The following is a 24,904-nucleotide window of genomic DNA, read 5'->3' as shown; positions in this document are numbered from 1 at the left end:
GCCTGGTGACCACCATTCTACTTTCTGTCTCTATCATTTTGACAGCTCTAAGCACCTCATATAAGTAAACTCCTACAGTATCTGTCTTTCCTGTCAATGGCTTACTTCCCTTAGCTTAGTGCCCTCAAAGTTCATCCATGTTGTAGCAAGTGTTAGAATTTCCTTCCTTTTTAAGGCTGAATAATACTGTTATGTATATATATCACATATTGCTTATCCATTCATCCATTGACGAACATTTGAATTGGTTCCCTGTTTTAGTTATTGTGAATAATGCTCCTGTGAACACAGGTGTACAAATCTCTCTTCGAGACCCTGCTTTCAGTTCTTTTGGGTGTATGCCTGTAAGTGGAATTGCTGGATCATATGGGCTTTCCATTTTCAAATTTTTGAAGAACTGCCATACTGTTTTCCACAGCAGTTGTACCATTTTACTTCCCACTAAGAATGCACAAGGGTTCCAATTTCTCCACATCCTCAATACTTGTGTTTTTAATTTAAAATTTTTGTAGTAGCAATCCTAATGGACGTGAGGTGGTATCTCACTGCAGTTTTATTTGGATTTCCCTAATGATCAGTGATGTTGAGCATCTTTTCATGTGCGCATTGGCCATTTGTAGATCTTCTTAGGAGAAATGTCCTTAGGGGAATTCAAATCCTTTGCCCATTTTTATTTTTGAGTTTTAGGAATTCTTTATTTTTCTAGATATTAATACCCTATCAGATATGTGATTTACAAATATATTCCCCCATTCTGAGGTCTGCTTTTTTACTCTGATGATAGTGTCTATTGATGCATGAAATTTTAAGATTTTCACAAAGTCCGATTTGCCTGTTTTTCCTTCTGTTGCCTGTGCAGGGGTGACCTTCGGGAGGCCTGGGAGCATGAACTGGGGCGCCAGAGGAAGAGGAGTCCCCAGGTGGTCTTAGGATGGTTTGAAGCGGGGCCATGTTGTAAATACTCCAGTTCTTTATTTTAAACCGCACGACACGCTGTTGCTTTATTGTTGCTTTACGTGTTGGATGCTCGTTTAGGTGAAGCTGCGTGTTTCCTACTCTTACTGTTCTTTGCTCCTTTCTATGCCTCGCACCCTCCACCCGGGATTGCTTTCTTCCCTTGTTCACACTCTTTTATGTTTCCTTAAGGGCGGTTCTGGTGGCAGGTATTGCTTGTATTTTTCAGCACATTTAAGATAGGATTCCACTATTTTAGTGCTATTTGGTGTTAATTTTTAGTGTTTCTTTAGAGAACTCAGTGTGGTCAAGTTCTTCCTTTTTTTCCCTGTGGCTTCTTATTAGATTTGGCCTTTGTCTTTCTCTGCAGTTCCACAATAATGTGTCTATATAGGTTTCTTTTCATTTATTCTGCTTTGTATTCGTTGAGCTTCCTGAATCTGTGGTTTGGCATCTTTCATCAGTCTTGTCAGTTCTCAGCTATTATGTTATGTATGGCTTCTGTCCTATTTGCCTCTCCTTTCCTTCTGAGACTCCAGCTACGTGTGTTAGACTTTCTCAGTCTGTTCTCTGTGTGTCTTAGGTCTTCTTTGTTTTTTGTATTTCTGTCCCTTCCTGCTGGATCACTTCTTCTGATCTAGCTTCCAGTTCATTTATTCTACCTTAGGTCTCTCTAACCTGCTGATAAATCCACTCATTGAGTTTTTACTGTGCTTGTCTCTTTTCAGTTCCAGAATTTCCATATTTCTTTAATAAATATGCTATTTCACTTTTTATATTTCAATTCCTCACTTGGATTTTTGTATTGTGTTTTATTTCTTTGAACATGGTCACCAATGATGTTTCATTGTCCATGTCTGATAATTCCAATGTCTTAAGTCAAAGCAGATCAGTTTCTCTTGCATGTTCTTCCTGCCGGGCTTTCTTGGTTCTCTGTAGATCTAGTTACTTTTTCAATTTGATGCCTCGGATGCCGCCTTCCTCCAAAGATGGTTTTCAGTTGCTCCTGCCATATGTCTAAATGTGCCACCATTCTGTGTTTGTCTTAATCCCAATTCAAGTGTTTCAGTTGCTTTGGTCAACTAGGTGACAGAGTAATTTTTGAAATATATTGTTTAATTTTTTTTCAAGTTTTTCTCATTTGGAGGACAGCTTAAATAACCTAGCCTGCAATTCCTAGAAATGAAACTTTTTTCATTTTCTGAAACTTCTATAAGACAAAGATTAGATATTTTCTTTGTGTTTGTAGAATTTACATATAAAACCAGATGACCGTAGGCCTTTTTTCTGGTGCTTCACTCTCTGGAATGTACTTCCACCTTTTGCCTGTCTGATGCTCATCTAATCATTTAAGATTCAGCTTCAGTGTCTTCTCTAGTGGGCTTTCTTCACTTCCCAAGTCCCTGGCACTTTGTACATCCTTTTCTGGTATTATTACATTGTATCATCAGAGTATATCTCTGGATTCCCTTCATAGACAAAGAGCTTACTGATGCCTGAGGTATCTCTGTAATGCTAAATGCCAATGTAGTCCATGGTAGGTGCTCAAAAATGGTGGCTTCATTGAAATACGAAACATAAAATTAAGAATGGATTGGTAGAAGTCATAGGGAATTAGGTGGCTAAGTAGGTCACTAAATTGTATAAAAATCATTGATCCCTACAACCCAACTATCAGTAGTAACGTCAGAATTATTGCCGTGAATACCGGCAGTGTATTATCAAGCACTTACTACCAACTATACCTCGAGCCTACCCACAGTGTCCTACTGCTCCTTCGTGTTCCTAATTTGCCCAACAGCTTTGCCACTTTATCCCTCCTAATTACTCAATGCTATACCGTATGTAGTTCATTGCTAACATTTACTGAGCTAAGCTAAACATGCGAAGGACACTGGGGTGACACAGACTGCCTCACCGAATCCTCCCAACCGCTCAGTTAAGTAGGTGTTGTTACCGTTGCACTTTACAAATGAAAGAATAATAGGCTTAAAAGGACGGTTGCTTGTCCAAGGTGAGGTGCTAAGAGATGAAAGCAGGACTCACATCATCCACGTTTGCCTGATTCCAGAGCTCATGGTCTTTACCAGAGATTGGAAACCTTCCCTACGAAAGACTAGTTAACAGTTTAGGCTTTGTGGGCCATGCAGTCTCTGTCACAACCACTCAGCTCTGCCACTGTCACAGCAAAGAAGCCATAGACAGTGTGACAGCTTCCAATAAAATGTATGAAAACAGATCAGGGGAAGACTGGCGTGCAGGCTGCAGTTTGCTGGTCCCTGCTCTTAACAATTGCACTATTCTGTTATATTTCCCTTCAATCTCCAAAGTTTTCAGTTCAACAAATACTTATAGCATTGCTTCTAAGCATGGGGCAGTGAACGTGGTCCTGAGCAGGATGAGGAAGATAAAGTCCCTGCCTTGAGGGATCTTAGATGCCAAAGACAGTACACAAACACATTTATAGTGCAAGGCTGACTATGGACAGTTAGTGCCAAGGAGAGGTATTGAGCATCCACCAAAACATGTTTGGATGGAGAAGCTGATTTATGGCGTAAGCTTTCTAGTGAGAAAATCACAGGCAGAGGTGGTTAAGGAGAACATTTCAGAGAGAGGAGCCAACACAAGCAAGAATGTTTCTAGTCACCTGTCACTCACCCTTCATTCTCTTAACCAGCATCCACTTACTTCCTTCTTTTCCTTGCCTAAACCAGAGCCGTGTGCACTTTGGTCCAAATCTTTTTGCTTTGCACCTCACCTACTTTCTCCCTTGCTTTCCTTTCCCTCTCTTTCTTTTTCCTTTCCTTTTGTTTATTTTCACTTCTTGATTACTGATTCAGTTCTTCTCCAGTGGGCTCAAGACAAACTTCTATCACAAATTTCATCTGAAGTTTAATTCACAGACATCAACATAGTGCTGTGTTCATCCTAAGGCATAGTTATATAACATTTAAAAATGCCATTTAGCCCAAGTGAAATATTAACTTAGTTCTGTCAATTCGGCCAAGGTCGAAATCCTCTAGTCAATTTCAGGTGGTCAATAACACCCCCCTGTCTGACCAACATAATATCCTTTTGTTTCTCATACTCACCCATACTTCTAGTCTGTCCTATTTATGTCTCTATTTCTCTTTTAATCTTCTTCTTTACAATTTTTTTCTTCCTCTCTTCCATCCTTCCTCTTTCTTGTATTTTTTGGATTGTTGGCCTTCTTCTGGAACATGTTGTTTTCTTTCTCCTTTCTGAAAATATATCTTAAAAAATTCTTTGTTTATTAATTTAACTAATTTTATTGAGCAATTACTACATAGTCAGTTGTTTTCTAGATGCTGAAGATGAAGTTGAAAAAAACAGACAAAAATCTGTCCTTATGGAGCTTAAACATTCTGGCAGTAAACAAAATAGATCAAGTAACAATAAATAAATGGGTAAGTAAACGATATGATATAGAGTGTTAAGGGCTATGGAGAAAATCCTCAAAGATAAGGAATTTGGGTGGTGTGTTACAATTTCAAAGACTGATAAGGGAAACTCATTAAGAGATCTTTTGAGCAGATGAAGGAAGTAAGGAAGTAAACCACACAAGTATCTGCTGGGAGCGCACTGAAGGTGTTCCACGCAAAAGGAACAGCATGTGCAAAATCCTGAGGCAGGAGGGAACCTCCCCTGGTGGAGTACAAGGAGGCTGGCGTGGTGGAAGCACAATGGAGGAGGATCAGAATAGGGGGAGGAGGAGGGAGGCAGACTATTTAGGGGCTTTTCCATTGGAAGAACTCTGGCTTTTGTGAAATGGAAATCCTTCAGAGGATTTTGAGCAAAGTGAAATGTTGATTTACATTTTTACAGGATCTAGACTGCAGGGAGGCAAGAGAAGAAGCAAAGAGAGTAATCAGGTTCATACTGCAATATTCCAGGCAATGAACTTGAATATTACGGGAAATGTTTTCTGGAAGAATCAGAGTAGTTATTTTTGTTTTACAATTAAGGATAGGAAGCTAAGGGGTAAGATCTTGATTCCTGATGACACATTTTATTATTCCCTGTTCCTCAGGGAAAAATAAGGGGATTTTGCCCTGCTAAGGATTGTTAAGCATTTTGAATGGTCTTGAGCACTGCTAGGTGATCTAATGCCCAGCATATAGTAGATACATAGAAATATTTGTGGAATGAACAAATAGGTAAGGCTGAATTACAATATCAGGTAACTTGCTGTTTACGTTTCAGTTCTGCTGCTGGTGTTTATCGGGTCTCTAGATTTTATTTAGCTAAGAACATCAAGAATGCCGTCTTATAAACACACTCCTATTCCTCAAATCGAAATGTAGAGGGGACGTATTTACGCATTTTAAGTGGTTGCCACAGCCATTTGTACAGCCCTCTATCACAGCAGTTATCAACCGCAGTGTTATTTTTGTCTCTCTCTCCCAATAGACTTTGAGTTCCTTCAGGGTTCAGATCAGCTCTTACTGATCTTTATATAGTCGGCCCTCAGGTTCCACATCCTCGGATTCGGAGGGCTGACTATGGGACTTGGGCGCCCTGGAACCAATCCCGTGTGGATACTGAGGGGCCATGTCCAGACCTAGCACGGGCTTGGCAACACTGCTTATTGAAAGAACATACACATGACATGATAAAGGGAAGTGGAAAGAACATACATGAATTATCAAAACCCCAGAGAAGCCTTCTCTGAGTCCTATAAAATACACTCCTTTCCCTTTAGAAAGACACAATTCTTGTGGAACTTAGCTCTTTGACTTCTAATCATATATTAAACCCTAGATGAGCTGGAGCAATGTATTCTCACCCCAAGCAGGCCTGGTAAATGATCTATCAGCAACAGTAAATGATTGCTAAGTGCTGGGAATTGAGCTTCCAGGGTCTGAGACTTGCACGCTGGTGAGATGGCTCCAGCTTCCACTGGGTGGGTATGTGCACTGATCAGTCCAGTCCACCCCACGATCCAGGTCTTCAGCCTTCTCTTAGAGGTGGGGGGGGGGGCTCTGCAGGACTCCTCTCCCTTCCTCCAAACCCCACCCACATCCAGAACCCGCCTGCCAGCATCTCGTCCCTCAGGGTGAACCTGTACCCCCAAACCCCTCCTGTCGAGGCCTCCCAGGCCTGCATGTCTCCTCTCAGGGTAAACCGTCGAGATCTCCCCCGCTCATCTCCCCTCTCAGGGTGAACGTGTCCCCCAAACACCCTCCCGTCGAGACACCCTCTGCCCGCATCTCCCCTCTTAGGATGAACCTGCCCCCCCAAACCCACTCCCGTCGAGACCCCCTGCCCGCATCTCGCCCCTCAGGGTGAACCTGTCCCCGAAACCCCCTGCCGACTTCTCCTCTGGGATCCCACACCCTCCTGGCGTCCCCGCCCCCTCACACACAACTTCCGCCCGCGCCCCCTCCTCTCAGGCCGAACTTCCGGCCGGCGCCCCCTCCCTGCAGGCGGGACTTCCGCCCGCGCCCCCTCCCCTCGCCGCTCCGTCGCGTCCTCCGGCCCGAGGCCCTCCCGGCCGCGTGACCTCGCGCCCTCCCGCCCCGGCCGCGGCTGCAGTGGCACTGAGGCGGCGGCGGCGGCGGCGGCGTCCGGAGGCTGCGGGCGCCCCTCCCCCTCCTGCTTTCCCTGCTGCTGCTCCTCCTCCTGCTCCTCGTCGTCGCCCGCTCGGCCCGAGCTGCGAGCGGCAAGATGGCCGCGCCCAGGCCGCCGCCCGCCAGGCTGTCCGGCGTCATGGTGCCCGCGCCCATCCAGGACCTGGAGGCTCTGCGCGCGCTGACGGCGCTCTTCAAAGAGCAGCGGAATCGGTAACGGCCCGGGCGGCGCGAGCGTCGGGGGCGGCCCGGCTGCGCGAGCGGTGCGGGGAAGGGGGCGCCCGGCGCGGCCCGGTGGTGCAGAGGCCCGCCCCCTCCTCCCGGATGGCCGCGGGGTGGAGGCCTCCGCGCGCCCCCCGGGGGGGCCCCGGGCCGCCGATGCCAGGCCCACGTCCTCCCGCGGGGGTCCCCGAGGGGCCCTGGGGGTTGACACCTGCTCCCTGCTCGCCAGTACAGTTGTGAAGTCGGGCTCGGGAAGGGGACGGATACATGGGAGCTTTCCGCCACGTTATGCGTGTTCTGTTAGCTGAGCACGCGTTGATGGCGAACCTGTAACGTGCAAGGTCCTCTCGGAGGCCCTGGCTGGGAGCCGACTGACAGGCCCCAGAGTCAGATAGCATATGTGCTGGTGGGCGAGAGACACGCTACGGATGTGCAAGGTGGGAAGTGGCGTGAACACCATTCCCCAGCTGTGAGACTAAGATTGGCACTCCATTCTGCCTGACTGTCAGCCCAGGCTTTGACATTTCCAGTAGTGGCAGCGCCACTTCAATCCTGATTCTGCCGCTGAAGGGCCCGATAGCCATTGTAAAAGGTACCCAGGAGCCTGACGGACCTGGACTTGGTTCCTGGCTTTACAAGCTGTGCCTTATGGTGCAGTTTCTCCAAGCCTTAGATTTCTTGCCTGAAAATGGGAATATAATACATAATTTTATTGCTGAATTGTACAGAGGAATAAATGAAATAAAGCATCTGAAAATTTAAATTATGTGACAATCTCAGTCAATGCTTGTTTGATTTTGTCCTAGTCTTCTCTGGGCCTCAGTTTCCACGTCTATTTAATAGGAAAAATGCTGGACAGTACCTTTCTGGTGAGATTATTTGTAAGGATTAAGTGAGATAATGTGTATTAAATCCTTGATGGATACCTGATACATAGTACTAAATAAATATTAGCTGATACTCTTATTATTTAATACATTTGCGGGTGATCTCCCATGTGCCAGGTTTTGTGCCAGGCGATGCAGCTGAAAAATGAAAAGTCCTTTTCTGGGAAGCCCTATTCTGGGGAGACAGCAGATGATTATACAATCACGGGAATATGCACAAAGAGCAGAGGGAGCATAGAAGAAAGGGAGTTGGTCCAGATGGTCCATAGAGGGGCCTCTTGGTCTGAGCACTTCTGCCTCAGATCACAATAGGAACATTGAGCTGTTGAAAGTGCTAAGAGCCAAGGGCCCTGCTCTTTGGGCTTTTGGGGAGATATGTTAATTGATATGATACCCCTGGGAGGTGTATTGATTGAGTTAATGCTTTGGCATGTCTTTACCATGGTGGACTGTTCCTTTAGTCAGAGATCAGTCATCAGCCTTTACTGAACATCTGCTCTGAAACAGGTTCTTTGTAGGGGCTGAAGGTGCAAAGATAAGTGTGACATCCCTTTTTTTAAGCATGTTAGCGTAATTGCCATGTAAACGAATTGTACCGGGTCCAGTCGAGAAGAGTTAGTGGCAGGAGGGAGCTTGTGGATCTGACGTATAGATTGGTGGGTCAGGAAGGGCCATTGGGTTACTTTGACTGCATGGCCTACAGGTGAGAGGGCTAATTAGAAAGAACAATATATGCAGAGGGACTGTATGCTGACTTTGGGGATTCACTAGTGTCCCTCAGAGGGGTCTAATGGGGTTTGGACCAGAGTCCAGCTGCTCTGAGAGGATCCATTCAGTGCAGATGGACCTGGAGGGAAGGGAAGATTGGCCAAGGTGCCAGGCGCTGGATGGGACAAAAAGTGAAGCAAAATACGGCCTCAGGGTAGCAAATAGAAAGACACCAGACAAAGCAAAAGTAAGTAAGTGATGGAACAAAAGGATTCTTCTCTGCTTGAGTGTGGGCTGAACTTAGTGACTTGCTTTTAAATAATAGGCTTGGGGGAAGTGACAGTGTGACTTCTGAGATGTAAAAGGCACTGCAGCTCCCTCTTTGCTTTCTTCTTGGATCACTCGCTCCAACAGAGCCAGCTGCCATGTCATGGGGGCACTCAGGCGCCCACGTAGAGAGATCTGCATGCTGAGGGATTGAGGCCTCCTGCCAGTGGTCGTGTGATGCACCGCCCTGGAAGCGGATCCTCTCAGTCCCCGTCCACTTCAGTTGTGTCCCCCTCGTGAGCAACCCTGAGCCAGAACCACTCCACTCAGATTCCTGACCCTCTGGCCTGTGTAAGACCACACATGTGATTGTTTTAAAGTACTACGTTTGGGGGTAGTTTGTTATATAGCAATAGATCATTACTATATCAATCTAAAATTTTCTTCCTTTCGATTAAACTCATAGAATGTAATGGGGAATAGTGTCTTAACTGCTAAAATCCATAAAAATTAATTATGATCATAAAATGTCAGTATTAAGATACTACTGAGCTATGTCTTCTCTGTGGAAGGTAATTCTTTTTCTTAACAGTTTTAAATTTGTCTTATACCTTTTGTTTAATGCACATATCTGCATTTTTTTCTCTTTTTAAGTTTTAAAAAATTATTTTAATTCTTAAATTTTAATTTTTTCATAATAATTTTAAATTTGTTTAATACCATTTGTTTAATATACATATCTGCATTTATTTAAAAAATAATTTTTCTTGCTGTGCTGTGAGTCTTTACAAGTCATGTTAAATTCATTCTGGAGGAAAGTAAGATATAAATACACTAAAAATTCTGTTTTCACCCTTTTCCTGGAGGCTTTATTTTCCAGTCCTTTAGCTATCCTTAGGATATTTCTACATCATTTTTGCTAATGATGTACCCAGACCTCCCCTATTAAAGTGTAGAGCCAGGTGAGATAGGTTGTCATACTGTGTACCTCCAGTGTCCGTGTAACCAGTCGCTGCATGTGGCTGTTTAAATTAATTAGCAATAAGTAAAATTAATAATTACATTTCTTCCTTGGACCAGCCACATTTTAACTACTCTGTAGCCACATGTGGCTAGTGGTTACCTTACTGGACCATGCAGATACAGAGTATTTCCATCATTACCAAAAGTTCTTTTGACTAATGCTACTCTATAATTTATTTTTCTCTATAGGGAAGGTTATGTTCTGGTTCTTGAGTATTTGAGAAAGAACAGTAACATTTGGATGCTACTTTCTGTAAATTCTTTTCACACTTAAACTGATGCCTCATTGCTCTTCCGTCAGATAAGCTCCTTGAGTAAAGTGAGCACATCACACTCCCTGTATCCCTAGCACCGCAGTCAGTCTGTTAATTGAAGGTGTTTAACGAATTCTTGTAGAATTGCAGCTTTTTGCATAACTTACTACTCAATGGCGCATGCTTGGTCTTTTTCTTCCATACTCATGTAGATAATAACTTTTTAAAAGAGTCTGTCAGTGTGGCTTCTTTTTTCTCTTTAATCTGTCTTTAGTCAAAGGTATTTTTCTGATTACTTTCTTCCAGGCTTTGTGTTCCTGTGTAATAGTGCAGAGACTTCCCTCCATACTTCTGAACCCCTTTATATCCTATAAGCTCTATTTTCCTTTTTTTTTTTTTTAAGAAAGCACATTCTAACATACTATGTAATCATTGAGTGGTGTCTTATTTATTCTGTGCCTCCTTCCAGAATGGAAGGCCCATGGGGACAGAGATGGTTAGCTTTTTTACAATTACCTGTTAGGATAATACTCTTGAATTGGATGTCTTTGAACAATTTGGGAAATTGTCAGCCAGTATTTCTTCAAATACGGCTTCTCTCCCATTCTTTCCCTTCCTTCAGGGACTCCAATTACACATATGTTAAACCTTTCACTATGTTTTACATGTTTCATAGCCTCCTGTCAGTATTTCCCATTCTGTCTGAGCTTCTGTTTGAAAATTTTCTGCTAATCGCCCTTCTAGTTCCCTTCTCCTCTTTTCTGCTTTGTCTAATCTGCTGTCACCTGTTGTGTTCTTAGTTTCTGGTATTGTATTTTTGAGTTATTGTAGAATTTATTTGTTTTTTTTTAAATGGATTACTCTGTTGAAAATTCATTTTGTTATTTACCTTCTTAAGCACATTAAGTATTGTCATTTTAGAGAATGTGCCTGATAAATATGTATTGTCAGTTTTTGTCTTCTTGTGTTTAGTCATTTGGTCCTGTCTTTTATTGCATGCTGAGTGTTGTGTAAGGAATGTTAAGGCCATTTCCAGATATCTTCCCTTTGCAAAATATTTGCAAACTCTAAACCAAAATCAGTTTAAAACTTATTTCTTAAAATGAGGTATCACCTCACACCGGTCAGAATGGCCATAATTCAAAAGTCCAGAAAGGATAAATGCTGGAGAGGATGTGGAGAAAAGGGAACCCTCCTACACTGTTGGTGGGAATGTAGTTTGGTACAGCCATTGTGGAAACAGTATGGAGATTCCTCAAAAGACTAAAAATAGACTTACCATATGATCCGGCAAACCCCCTCCTGGGCATATGTCCAGAGGGAACCTTAATTCAAAAAGACACCTGCACTCCAGTGTTCACAGCAGCACTGTTTACAATAGCCAAGACGTGGAAACAACCTAAATGTCCATTGACAGATGAATGGATAAAGAAAATGTGGTATATTTATACAATGGAATACTATTCAGCCATAAAAATAATAAAATAATGTCACTTGCATCAACATTGATGGCCCTGGAGAATGTCATTCTAAGTCTAAGTAAGCCAGAAAGAAAAAGAAAGACACCATATGCTATCACTCATATGTGGAATCTAAAAAAAAAAAAAAAAAATAGACAAATGAACTTATTTATAAAACAGAAACAGACTCACAGATACAGAAGACAAACCTGTCGTTACCAGGGGGGAAGAGGGTGGGAAGGAATAAATTGGGAGTTTGAGATTTGCAGACACTGGTATATATAAAATAGATAAACTACAAGTTTATACTGTGTAGCACAGGGAAATAAATATATTTGATATCTTATAGTATTGGTGAAAAGGAATATGAAAGTGAACATATGTATATTTCTGTATGACTGAAGCATTGTGCTGTACACCAGAAATTGACACAATGTTGTAAACTGACTACTTCAATAAAAAAACCTATTTCTTTCAACAGATGGTAGTATAACAACTTGATATCTAATTAGAATAAAATGGACTTTGACCCACACCTTGTACCATTCACAGAAAATACTTCAACATGGATTGTAGACCTAGGCATAAAAGCTGAAACTATACAATGTTTAGAATATGGCTGAATATCTTTGTGATTTTGAGTATGGGCAAATGTTTCTTATCCAGGGCACAGATAACACTAACCATGCAAGAAAAAAATTATCAGATTAGACTTTATCAAAATTAAAAAATTTTCATCAAAAGACATCATAAAGAAAATGAAAAAGGCAGGCCATAGACTGAAAGTATTTCAGTACATATATCTGACCAAGGATTTGCTTAGAACATATAAAGTGCTCCTGCAACTCAATAGTAAAAAGATAACCGGGTTAAAAAATTGGACAGAAAACTTCTGTGCTGACAAAGGAAGATACATAAATGGCCACCAAACACACCAAACATGATAAAGTACTCAGCATCTTTAATCATTAAGAAAATGCAAATTAAAACAAGATACCACTCTATGCTCTTAGGATGGCTATTACCAAAAAAAAAAAAAAAAAGGAAATAAGTGTTGGTGAGGATGTGAAGAAATTGGAACCCTTGTATATTGCTGGTGGGGTGTGAAATGGTTCAGTTACTATGGAAAACAGTTTAGTGGCACCTTAAAAAGCTAAACATAGAATATGACCTAGCAGTTCCATTCTTAGGTATGTACCCAAGAGATTGAAAGCAGGGACTCAGATACTTGGGTGCCACCGTTCACTGTAGCATTATTCACGTTAGCCAGAAGATGGAAACAGCCCTGGTGTCCATCAGTAGATGAATGGGTAAACAAAAGTGTTAAGGACATACAATGGAATATTGTTTAGCCATAAAAGGAATGAAGTAACTGATACATGCGACACTGTGGGTGAACCTTGAAAACACGCTAAGTGAGAGAAACCAGATGTAAAAGGACAAATACTGTATGATTCCATTTATATGAAGCACCTTGAACAGGCAGATTCATAGAAAAGGAAAGATTAGCGGTTACCAGGGATTGGAGGGGAAGGGGGAGTTATTTAGTGGTTACAGAGTTTCTGTTTGGGGTATTAAAAAGCTTTTGGAATTAGTAGTGAGTGATGGTTGTACAACATTGTGAATGTAATTAAAGCCCCTGAATTCTACACTTAAAAATGGTCAATTTTGTTACATACATATTTTACCACTGTTAACACGTTGATTGCCCACTGTGGGTTGGTTACCTCTGAGGAAACACAGCTGTCACCCACGCTTGGGTGATGAGGTGATCAATGTGTTAAAATGTAATATACCAAAATCCATCGAATTATATAGTTTAAATGAGTAGTATGCTAATTACATCTCAATAAAGCTGTTATAAACAAGCAAAAGCGTAGTGACAAACCTCTGGATACTCGTTAGAATGGCTAGAATTAAAATGACTCACAGCACCAAATCTTGGTGAAGGTGTGGTGCAACTGCTAGCTCTGGTACTTTGCTGGTGGGAGTGTCAGTGGTGCAGCTGTTTTGGGAAACATTTTGGTAGTTTTTCTGTAAAGTTAAATGTACCCCTGCCTGTGACCCTCAGTATTTACCCTAGGACATACGTCCACAAAAGACTTATAAATAAAAGAGTTGATAACAGCCAGACACTAGAAACAGCTCAGATGCTCAGATGTCCACCAGTGGGAGAATGGCTAAAACTGCCTGGTGACTGAAGTGCGTGACCCACTAGTGTACAAGACAGCGTGGACAGATGTTGAAGCATATTGAACGAAAGCAGCCAAACAAAGAGTACATACAGTATGATTCCGTGGGGCTGTGCAGCGGGCAGAGCTGGTCAGTGGTGATGCAGACGTGAGCGGTGGTTGTCAGAGGAGGCTGGGGTTGCCTGGAAAGGAGCATGAGGGAATTTGCTGGAGTAAAGGAAACGTGCTCTGTCTAGACGGGGATAATGGTTGCCTGGGTTTGACACAATCCATTCAGCATTTATGATCAGCATATTTCACTGTAGGCAAATTATATCTTAGTTTTCGGTGTGTAAATTATTCTTCTTGCCACCCCCGGAAGAACTTGAGCTAAATCTCAGCCAGCATGATTGGAGGACTTGGTGGAAATGTCACTGGTCTTTTCTGTCACTAATTGAGAGTTACCACTGGTGAAGTAATGGTTTGAGTTGTACAATTTGCTTGAAGAGAAGAGAGAATTGGACATCTCGTGTTCTTAGTATACTCAGAGCTAACTGGGTTTTGTTCCACATTTTCACCCATGCCAGACAGTGCTATCTGTGTTTCCAGAACCTGAGATGAGCTGAGGTGATGGGAGAATGAATGAAATGCTTGAAACCAAATCTAGAAAACAGGAGAAGTAATCGTTGAAGGATGAGGGAAGGAAATGTGGCACTGGACGCTTCAGCCCGTTGTCCCCCGAGAATTGCAGTGTGAGGGGTCTGGGATCTTGCATTGCAGGGACAGTCGTATATCTTACGTCTGACTGGCTTGGGACGTGAGCTCTCTTTCTCCTGGGGGGTGGGGTTGACCTTTCCTTTTTGTGACCTCTGAATAACACAGGGCTCTGTGGGGCTTTTATGCAGTGACTGAATTTTTTTTTAAATAATGTGAGTTTTGGGAGCTCTTCTCCTCTCCCCTGAAATGTGCCAGTCTGAAATATTGATACCTTTTTTGGACTCAGTGGATTTCAGGGGGAAAAGGCTTTTGTAAGGCTTAGGTCTAGTTTCAAATCCAAGTACTGCAACTTACTAGCTGCCTGAACTGGCAAATATTTTTAACTTCTCTGAGCCTCAGTTTTCTCCTTGGTAGAATGGGTATTATAATAATGCCTACCTTGTAGGGTTGATGTAGGTATTAGGGTGAGCTGTAAGTAGAGAGTCCGGAATGGTGCTCAGCAGACACCAGGATTACTATTGCAGGCTCTGGTCAGAATCAGGAGAGGAAACGGCCTCGCCTGGAGTGTCGGTGCAGTAAGCTCCGTCCCCAGAGCTGCAGCCTGTCCTGGGTCTGTAAGTGGCAGTGGTCCTCTCCCTGCCCCGCCTGCCAGTCTGGATGTCCTTTCCCCCGGTGCTGGAGCGCGCCTCTGATGCTAGGGGTCCGAGCCCTTGGTTGCCTTCCTCTTGTCGGCCTGTGGTTGCTGCAGTTGCCTGTTTCTGGTTATCCTTAGACACAGAGGTACAAGAGACCTCCCATCAAATCCCCCAGTGCCAGTGATGTAGTAACTCCTCCTTTGCCTGCTGGGTCACTGGCCTGAGCATCTCCAGGTGCTCGTTCTGTAGATCTAGTTTAAGGTGCACGAGGTCCCTTTCTGTGCTCCCTGATGGAAGTGCCCTTTGGACCTGGGGCTGAGTCCAGCACAGTCCAGGGTTGCGGGCTTGGGACTGGGAGTGGGAGGAAAGGGGCCAGTTTTTCTGAGGGTTGGATTTTTCGCTTTGAAGTTTTAGTTTGCTGGCTCACCTTGAGAGATTTGTTATATTTCCCCCCTTTCTGGGCTCTCCTTTCCCTGTATAAGGATGTTGTGCTTTCTTCCACGTATTTCCCCAGTGACCCTAGCCTAAAGTCAGATCTTCTGTTGATGATTTATATCAGAGTGCTACTGGGGATATTGGGTTTCTGCCTGGTCACCCAGCCGGCCAGCATCTTGGACCAGATTCTGTGTGTGAAGCTCTCTCGGCTTCCTCCTGACGTCGGAGGCACACAGCTGTGCATGGAGCCGATGCCCAGGGCTGCACTGAGCACAGCGCTCTTCCTCTTTCTTCACATGCGGAGGAGTCCTGTCCTAGCACTGAGTTTGACATGGTGGCTGCTTCTGGTCCCCGTCATCCTGCTGGAGCTGAACTGCAGACAGCCTCTGGCCATTCTGAACCGGTCCACTCTAGTTTAGACCTGATTTAGCCGAGTATTTCCAGTCAGTTTTCAGTGTATGGAGGTACTCACCTTGCTTTAAAATTGGGCTGTATAATTTTAAAAAATGAACATGTGGTTACCTTGTTTGGAATGGAGGGGAGAGTCTGAAGTGTGAGCGCCTCCCTTGCCGCACTTCTCACAATGAAACAGGCTTTTATACATCTTTATCCCCACTTGATTGTGGCTGTGTTGAGGGCAGGGACTGTCTTCTTTATGGTGTCTTCTAGTACAGTGCTTGGTCCATTTTGGGTGCTTAATACGTACTGAACTGAACAGAACAATGAAGAGCCAATGGCTGTAATGAAAAAAACCACTCTTAGTCCTGCAGAGAGCCAGTCAGTAACAGTTGCTGTAATTACTCAAAAGCTATTAATTTGGTGTACCCTGTGAGCCATTCATTTCATCACTTCATGTATGCCGTGTGCCACGCGCTGTGTTTAGCGGTGCAGCTTTAGCTGGTACAGTACAAGTGACTGTCTTTAGCTCACTTTGGGCCACCGAAGGAGGAGTAGCTCACATGCTGTAATATTAAATTTATAACTTCATTCCTTTGCCCGTGCACACATTCCTGGTTTCCTCTTGTTTGAATTACTGTTTCATCTCCTACTGAAAACCTTTCTTGACCCAGATGCTTCTGCCCTGGGGTCCCCTTCGCATACAGTACTTCCCTCTCTCAGAGAACTTCACTTAATCACCTGCCAGTCCCACAAGGATGAGAGCAACCTGAGGGCAGGATTCTTAATCTACCTCTGGGTTCTCAGTACCGCTTTAAGTCCTAGCACATCATGTGCACTTGATGATGTTTTTATTATTTCCTTAAATATTTAATTTTCTGGAGTCATTGGATACAAAGTGAGCGCATAGAGGAAAGACTCTAGTTAGAAAAAATTGTCAGATATGACAGATGGTTATGATATCAAGAGATAAAAAATGTCTTGGTATTCTTAATTGCTTACATTAATATGTTGACTAACTTTCATAAAGGGAGTAGACTGAGCCTTTCAGGGTCAACATGGTGCAGAACTCAAAAATAAACCCACCGTCTGTATGTACACACACTCACGCAGGTTTCCCCCAAGCATTACTGAGCCTCCGGCCAGCAAGTCTTTGGCTGCGCCAGAAACAAAAACAAAAAATGAAACAAAACAAAAAAAACCCCAAAACCCACATGAGTAGTCAGCTTAGCTAAGGATGCCATATGCTATCTTGACTCAAGCATGATTCAGATCACCTTTGTTGAGAGAGAACGTCAATTACGCTGCACTATAAAAAGGACTGTGTGGAGTGGTGACAGCGCCTTTATTTTTACCTGTGCCATGAGCTGGAATACCACATGGAGCTGTCTGGTAAGGTGTTCTGACTCAACTTCAAAACACAGATGTGGTCAGTGAGAGCCACCCCTCACCTTCAATTATCTTAAATGGACAAAGTAGACAGGAAAAAGTTTGAGCCAGCAAATCAAAATAAAGAAGGTTAGAATTGTGACCAACGGTGCCCTCAGAGGAGAGTTTCTCAGCTCTTTCATTCTTACAGTCTTTTGTAGTGGTCCCCGGGCCCAAGGGTGTGGCCACTGGCCTGTGGGCAAGGACACTCATTCAAAGGCAAAGGAACCCTGGGACTAACTCTACGTTGAGTCAACCTCTCTGACGGCCACAGGCCTAGAGAAGTCACATCAGAGTTAAGAGGGCGATTTGTACTCATGTGATACACTCATTATGGCCACTGAGGAGTTAATGTATATATATATGTGTATATACGTATTCCTGAGAAGAATGCTGGGCACGTAATAAGCACAACTTAAGTGTTAGTGGCTATCATCCTCGTTGAGAATATTATAAAACTTTATCAGAAGACATTAGAGAAAACACCAATGTTTATACCATTACATGAATGGAAACCTCAGTGACAGAGACGTCACTTCTCCCCAGGCTGACCTGTGGTTTCAGGGCCATTCACAGTCACATCTCGACAGGGTGGCTGCTAGATGTTCACAAGCTGATATTTTTACTTTGTATGGGAGACTCCTCAGTTTTCTGCTATTCTCTGACTCCCTTCAGGCTTTGTATGAATCCTTTTCTGACACGTCATCTTTTTGTTTTTTAACATTTTTTATTGATTTATAATCATTTTACAATGTTGTGTCAAATTCCAGTGTTCAGCATAATTTTTCAGTCATACATGGACATATACACACTCATTGTCACATTTTTTTTCTCTGTGAGCTACCATAACATTTTGTGTATATTTCCCTGTGCTATACAGTGTAATCTTGTTTATCTATTCTACAATTTTTAAAATCCCAGTCTATCCCTTCCCACCCTCCGCCCCCCTGGCAACCACAAGTCTGTATTCTCTGTCTATGAGTCTATTTCTGTCCTGTATTTACGCTTTGTTTTTGTTTGTTTGTTTGTTTTTGTTTTTTAGATTCCACACATAAGCGATCTCATATGGTATTTTTCTTTCTCTTTCTGGCTTACATCACTTAGAACAGCCTACATGTCCATCAACAGGTTCCTGGATAAAGAAGATGTGGTATATTTATACAATGGAATACTACTCAGCCATAAAAACCGACCACATAACGCCATTTGCAGCAACATGGATGCTCCTGGAGAATGTCATTCTAAGTGAAATGTCATCCTAAATGACACGTCATCTTTTAAAACCCTTCCCCTGTGCCCTCAGCGAAATTCCCCATGTCCTCGGCCTCTGAACAGTCCATCTGTTGTCTTGATCTTGGTGAAACATGGCTCACTTCTGAGGACAGACCTTTCCCAGAAGGTCTTCAGGGTGGGGGGCCATCTTCTCCTGTGTGCAGTGGGCTGTCGGGGTCGGGGGCCATCTTCTCCTGTGTGCAGTGGGCTGTCGGGGTTGGGGGGCCGTCTTCTCCTGTGTGCAGTGCACTGTCGAGGTAGGGGGGGCCGTCTTCTCCTGTGTGCAGTGGGCTGTCGGGGTAGGGGGCCATCTTCTCCTGTGTGCAGTGCGCTGTCGGGGTAGGGGGCCATCTTCTCCTGTGTGCAGTGGGCTGTCAGGATGGGGGGCCGTCTTCTCCTGTGTGCAGTGCGCTGATCGGGGTGGGGGGCCATCTTCTCCTGTGTGCAGTGCGCTGTCGGGGTGGGGGGCCGTCTTCTCCTGTGTGCGGTGGGCTGCTGGGCTTGGAGGCGTGTAGGTGTGACGGTGCCTATCGCTGCTGCTCTCGCAGCGTTTTCCTCCCCGAGCCCTCCAGCGTCTCCTCTCTCACCATCAGAGTATATGCGGGTGTAATCTCTTTCGCTGTTAATGCTCTGTGGTCACCGTACCTGCTCCTTAAAGAACTTAGCTCTAGTTCAGTGTTAGCTCCGCATTACTTCTCCTGTCTTAGTCTTGGGTACTTAGTGCTACATAGGTTATCCTGTCATCACCCCGGCCTTTTGTTTCTGTGCTCCAGGCCTTGTGAACTCCAGCTGCACTCCCTCCACAGCCCGGCCCTCCAGTCCCCCTCTGGCTGCCTGTCTTCTTGTGTCTCTGGGTCCCCTACTCCAGCGAGTCTCCAACCCTGCCAGGACCTGCAGGTGCTGCTCCTGCTCCTTCCTGCCTCTTCACTGCCCGCTTGTTCCTCACGTTCACATTTCCCTTCTGAAATCCAGTGCAGACCCAGGGATGCGTAATGAAGCATCTCCTTGCGTGTATCCTGAGTCCCTGGCCTCTTCTCTCAACTTCGCTGTATTTTCCTGGTAAAGCTCCCGCTCCAGTCAAAGCCGCCTTGCTGTTCCCTTTGTGTCTGCCCCCAAGTGCCTGGGCAAGGCTGGAGAGGACCTCACAGCCGTGCCGGCTGGGCTTCCGTGAGCCGACGATCACTAGCCGTGGGCAGGCGTGTCATCCTGCCTGGCCATCCTCCTGTTCCCTAGTCCGTAATTCCCCGCTTCCCTAGTCACCTCTTCTGTGCCTTTTGCTCTCCCTGAGTCTCCATTGCCTCTCCCTCATCCTCGTTCTCAGCTTCCTATTTTTCTGAGAAAAATAGGGGCAACCAGGAGATAATTTCCAGGAACTCCCCTCACCCTCGCTGCCCACCTCCCTGTGTCTGCCTCCGCAATTTCCCTTCTGTTACGGGGGATGAAGTGTCTCGCTCCGAATGCCAGCCCCCCTCAGGTCTGCACTAAATTCCACTCCCTTTTGCACACATTCCTATTGGGTTATTCTCATCCGTTTGTGGATCTGCTGTAATTAGCTCCATCCTAGGAAAAATCTCTCCCCCATCCCCTTGGGTGGTGGTTTTTTTTTTTCCTGCTCCCATTTATAATAAAACTTCTCTAAGAGGTTTTTATATTCACTACTACAGTTTTTTGTTTATCTTGAGGCCATTCCACGCTGTGAAATCCATTGGTCTTCACCTTAAACCCTTCTCTTACGCGACCTCTCAGCTGCGTGGGATGTAGTCCGTCGCTTCTCTCTTGAAACGCTTTCTTCGTCTGGCTTGTAGGACACCAGCCCTTCTGACCCTCCTGCCTTCCCGGCTGTTCTCTCTCCCCAGGTCCCAGAGCTCGGGCCTCGGGCCGCTTCCCCCGCCCTGTGTGTCCTCCCCTGGTGGCTGCGCTCAGTCCTGTGGCTTCGCTCCTTACGTTGTGGTGACGTTTTTCTTCAGCTGGACTTTTCTCCTTGTCCCCAGACTTGTGTGTTCACCTGCCTGCTCCACATTTCCGCTTGTATTTCTAAGAGGCACCTCCAGTTTAACAAATCTCGGACTGAGCTCCTGACTCCCCTGTCTTCCACATGTCTTTGCAGCAGTCTTCTCCGTTTCCGCAAATGGCAGATGCGTCTGCTCCTTTGTTGCTCAGCCATCCTTGACCCCCTGTCCGATAACCCTCAAAACGACTGGTCATCAGATCTTATTGGCTCCTCTTGAGAATATATTCAGGATCTGACCTCTGCTCACTGTGTCTGCTGTGGCCACTCTTCCTCTGTGGTCCTGGTGTCTTTTCTTCCCCCTGCTATGATCAGCCTTTTACAGAATAGCCAGAGGGATGCTTTAAAAATGAAAGTCAGATGATGTCAGTCCCCTGCTCAGAAGCCTTCCTGCGTCACAGCAGGATGGAAGCCGAAGTCCTTTCAGGGGCCGGGAGCCTGTGCCCTTTGGCTCTCTAGTACCTCATCGGGCTGCTTCCACAAGCCCCTGTGACATGCGGGGGGCCTCCCCCTGCCCTCCATCCAGGCTCTTCTCCCAGGAAGCTGTGTAGCTTGCTTCGTCACCAGCTTCAGTTCTATGCTCAAATATCACTTTTTAAATAAGGTTTTTGAGAAGGTTCCTTTTTTTTTTTTAATGGAGCTACTGGGGATTGAATCCAGGACATGCTAAACATGTCCTCTACCACTGAGCTATCCCCTCCCCACTTAATAAAGTCCTTAAGAAGTTCTTATGTACAGAATCTTTCTCTACCTAAGAATGTAAAGGCATTCTCCTTGTATTTTCTCCCAGAGCTTTGTAGTTTTGCCTAACATGTATTCCTAAATCCATCTGGGGCTACTTTTTTAGTAGGATTACAAGTAAGGCGCCAGTCCAGTTTTTCCCTGTACAATTGGCAGGTGTTCCAGCGCCCCTCCGGAACAGGCCAGCCAACAGGCCAGCCTTCCCCCAGGACCTTCAGTTCCGGCGCCGCTGTTCGGGTTTCCCTGTGTGTGCAGCTCTCCTCCGGACACTGTCCACTTCTGTGCATTTCGCCTTCTTGTAGCTTCCTTTACTTGATATAATGCATTTGAGATTCTGTCTCTGTCCTAATGAGAGATAGATTCTGTCTGTGGTGAGGACACTGGGAAGGAGGGAAGCATGCGATTTTGGGGGTGGGTGGGGAGAGGACTTATGTACTTGGAACCCTTTAAAGCCAGGGTCACCAAACTATGATCCATGGGCCAAATCTGAGCCACCAGATTTGGTGGCTTTTTATTTTTTAATGGCTTTTGAGTTAAGAGTGATTTTTACATTTTAAATGGTGAGGGAAAATAAATAAAATTTCATGACACGAAAATTACATGCTCTTTAAATTCGGTGTCTGTGAAAAGAGTGTCCCCAGGACACAGGTTGGCGGGTGGGTTGCGGTGTCGTCTGCAGCAGCAGCGGTGACACGTCAGCGGTGAGCAGCTTACCCCCGGCCTTCACAGGAGAGGCTTCCCAGCCCTGCAGGATGGATCAGTCTTCGCTGCCAGGGACAGCTCCAGAGTCCTGCATGTGACAGGTGAAGGGAAAAGAGCATCAAGAGGAGAGTTTTGAGGGCTGCAAAGATAAATTTCAAACTTTTGCCCTAGACTGTTTCTCGTAGGAGATAGAAATGTTTTTATTTTCTGTTTTCATTCAATCTAACCCAGTCAACTCAGTAAGCAGGTTTATGGCTTTAAATAACAACCAATGATTGTTATTTTAATCTCTGAACCTGTGTGTGTTTTAATAGTTTTTTCTCAGTGACAGGGGTTAAACTACTCTAGGCCACATATGGCAATTTTTAATTAAATCTAAGGTATTAGAATAAATCTTTTAACAAGTATGGAAGTCTTAGTTGTAGCGTTCCAGTGACGAGCAGCTAGTTTCCTTGTCAAGCAGGGGTCCTGCCTGGTGTGTTAACTGTAAGACACATATACAGGTAGTTTGTTAGACCCATCTAACCTGCTGCATATAATCACCGGCAGTTTTCTTTAATTTTACTCAAACAGGATCAAACCTACAGATCTGTTCCAACTTGAAGGAAATGAAATTCTACCTTTTGTGTAACTCAAAGGCTCTTGTTTTGTTCTGTAATGTAACATTGCATTTATGTGTTGTCTGCAGGGTATGCATTCCTCTCTAAAAGGGATGTCTAGCGGTTGAATTTTAATTGTCCTTGTAAGTACCTTCTACCTCTGTGAATGAAGTAGCTAAGCTTTTTAAAGTCTTTGTGAATGTTTTGTGTTAGTTTGGTTAAAGCAGCAATGACAGCAGTTTTTATTATTAATAACATTTGTAATATGTGAACGATTGACTGATCTTCACTGGCTGTTTCACTGTCGTTAATCATTACACACATTTAGCTGTGCTGTCTTGACAGTGAACATGGAATTCGCAGAGAGTACGTTAGGACTGCTTTGGATCTGTAATGCCAAACAGCTTTCTGTCAAGGCTCTAGAGAAGGTGAAGAAGTCTAGAAGAGAAGTACGTGCTTTCATAGTGGTTACTGTTAATGAAAAGCTTATTTTTGGTCTTCATCTGATGGAAGTTGTTAATGTATCATATTGTATTAAAATATGGTGAATAAAATCTGTAGCTGTTCATTATATGGCTCTGGAGGAAAGAGGTCCCCCACTTTTTATAGAGGGATACAGACATCTAAGAAAGTCTCTGCTTTCAAGAAATTTAAAATATAATTAATTGGGTTACAACTCCTCTCCCCGCCTCCCCCTTTAAGCTTACCCATTATGTCATTTTATGGGGAAGGAGAAGGTAGATGTTTCTTAAATACCAATCATAGGATATCTCCATCTTAAAATGTGGCCATTTTTTCAAGTTTCTGAGTCCAGGAGGTATGGATTTCTTACTGGGAGTGGACAGATTGCGCCGGTGCCTCAGTGTTTTCCAGCCGCTGCTGTGAAGTGCGCGGATTTCACTGCCCACGCCAGGCCTGGGCCTGGCTCAGAGCACTGCTCAGTTAGTGTCTGGGTGACGGAACGAGTCAGGGAGGCAGTGAGATGCCACTCTGAATATGCCGATATTCTCATCACTGTTTAAACTTGAGTTGAACAAATACAATTAGTGAATGCCAGTCTGGGCCCTAGAGATACGGAAGAAAATAAAATCTCTCTTTTTTTTTGGATCTATAGTCCGGCTGGGGCGACAGACCTGACAAGTGTTATTCCATTCTTATGGACTGAGTCCCAGAGGAGCACAGAGGTGGGAGGTGGTCCCCCGAGGACTCTGAGGACCAGGGAGTTTGACCAGGGCTGGGAGTTTTCGAAAGGCCGGGTTCTTCCAGGCAACGAGTTGGGTGGGGGCGGTGTGAAAGGGCTGTCTGGTGGAGGCCATAGGTTTGAACAGATGCAGGACTGCAAGTGCTCGGTGGTTTCAGGAACCCATGGGTGTGTGGCCCGGGGACAACAAATGGCAGTGATCACAGTCCCAGGTTAGAGGGTGGGGGTGGAGCGCAGTGGTGGAGGGTGTGCTTAGCATGCTTGAGGTCCTGGGTTCAATCGCTGGTACCGCCATTTAAAAAAAATCCTCATTTATTTTCTCTTTATACCACAAATACAAATTACCACGTGCTCTACAAACGCTGCCTTGATTACTCTGCTGTTAGAGGTTACTTGTATTTCAGGAATCTTTGGATTGGCTTTAGTTCAGTTAACCATTTTTCTTTTGGCTAAAAGTGTAATAGAGGAGAAAAGCATGGTGTGTGTGTGACAGATTAACATGTAACATTGGGGGTTATTCACAGGACAGTTCATGAACTTACTGATCGTTCTATGGTTGGAATATCAGTTACCCAGTTTTCCTAAGAATAGTGGTTTTTAAAAATTTTGTGTCGTCTACCATCATTTGACTTCAGACTTGATGTGCAAGGTACCAGTTTTGATGTTAAGATTTCAAAGAGTGACATCAGAGAAGACCGTGTACAGGAAGAAGGCGGCGCCCATGTGAGAGGTAGCTTGCAGAAGAAAGCACGTTGGCGTCCTTACCCCAGGAGTGAACACGCATTCTTAGTCATCCTGGTAGGAACATGCGGCTGCGCTGTAGGTTGCGGAAGCTGTGCAGCTCTGCTTTTGTCTGACTGTAAGATTAGGGAGTAAATGCCACCACACTTGGTGCCGGTGGGGCACGTGGCGGTAATTGGGTTTTCTCCTTGTTGGAGAAATCATGATCACTCTTGGCGTTCTTCAGAATTGTTTTACCTCTTGGGTTTTTTCTTAGCATATTAAGGTCTGCACTGTACTTAGTGCTGTTGGAGCCCAGAGCAGGCGTCCTCAGCATTTGCCTCCGTGACACACTGATTTTTTTTTTTAATTAAAAGTACTTAAGAAAGAGCTAACACAAGAGGGTCGCTCTGACCCGTCCCTCTGCCTCCCTGAAAACAGGTGGTACATCTCCCTGCGAGAGGTGTGTTCCCTGCACCTGGAGATGGAGGACACCCTGATGCCCAGAGGTGA

At 44.5% G+C, this 24,904-nt stretch overlaps 1 protein-coding gene across 2 annotated transcripts in view; it reads left to right on the top strand.

The window, feature by feature from the left end:
• Positions 1 to 6,408: 6,408 nt before the first annotated feature.
• The window catches only part of ATXN10 (ataxin 10), a 150,047-nt gene continuing 131,551 nt past the window's right edge, over positions 6,409 to 24,904 (top strand). Inside the window, exon 1 of one of the 2 annotated variants that reach the window (XM_031463434.2) lies at positions 6,409 to 6,758. In XM_031463434.2, coding sequence (XP_031319294.2) covers positions 6,643 to 6,758 — 116 coding nt within the window. In that variant the 5' untranslated portion in view covers positions 6,409 to 6,642. The remainder of the gene's footprint in view (positions 6,759 to 24,904) is intronic. The other variant, XM_064491370.1, reaches the window with a different exon arrangement.

The sequence above is a fragment of the Camelus dromedarius genome, chromosome 11 (genome assembly GCF_036321535.1).
Source record: "Camelus dromedarius isolate mCamDro1 chromosome 11, mCamDro1.pat, whole genome shotgun sequence".
Lineage (NCBI taxonomy): Eukaryota > Metazoa > Chordata > Mammalia > Artiodactyla > Camelidae > Camelus > Camelus dromedarius.
Note: the sequence above shows the minus strand (reverse complement) of the source record. Positions and strands in the feature narration are given on the sequence as shown.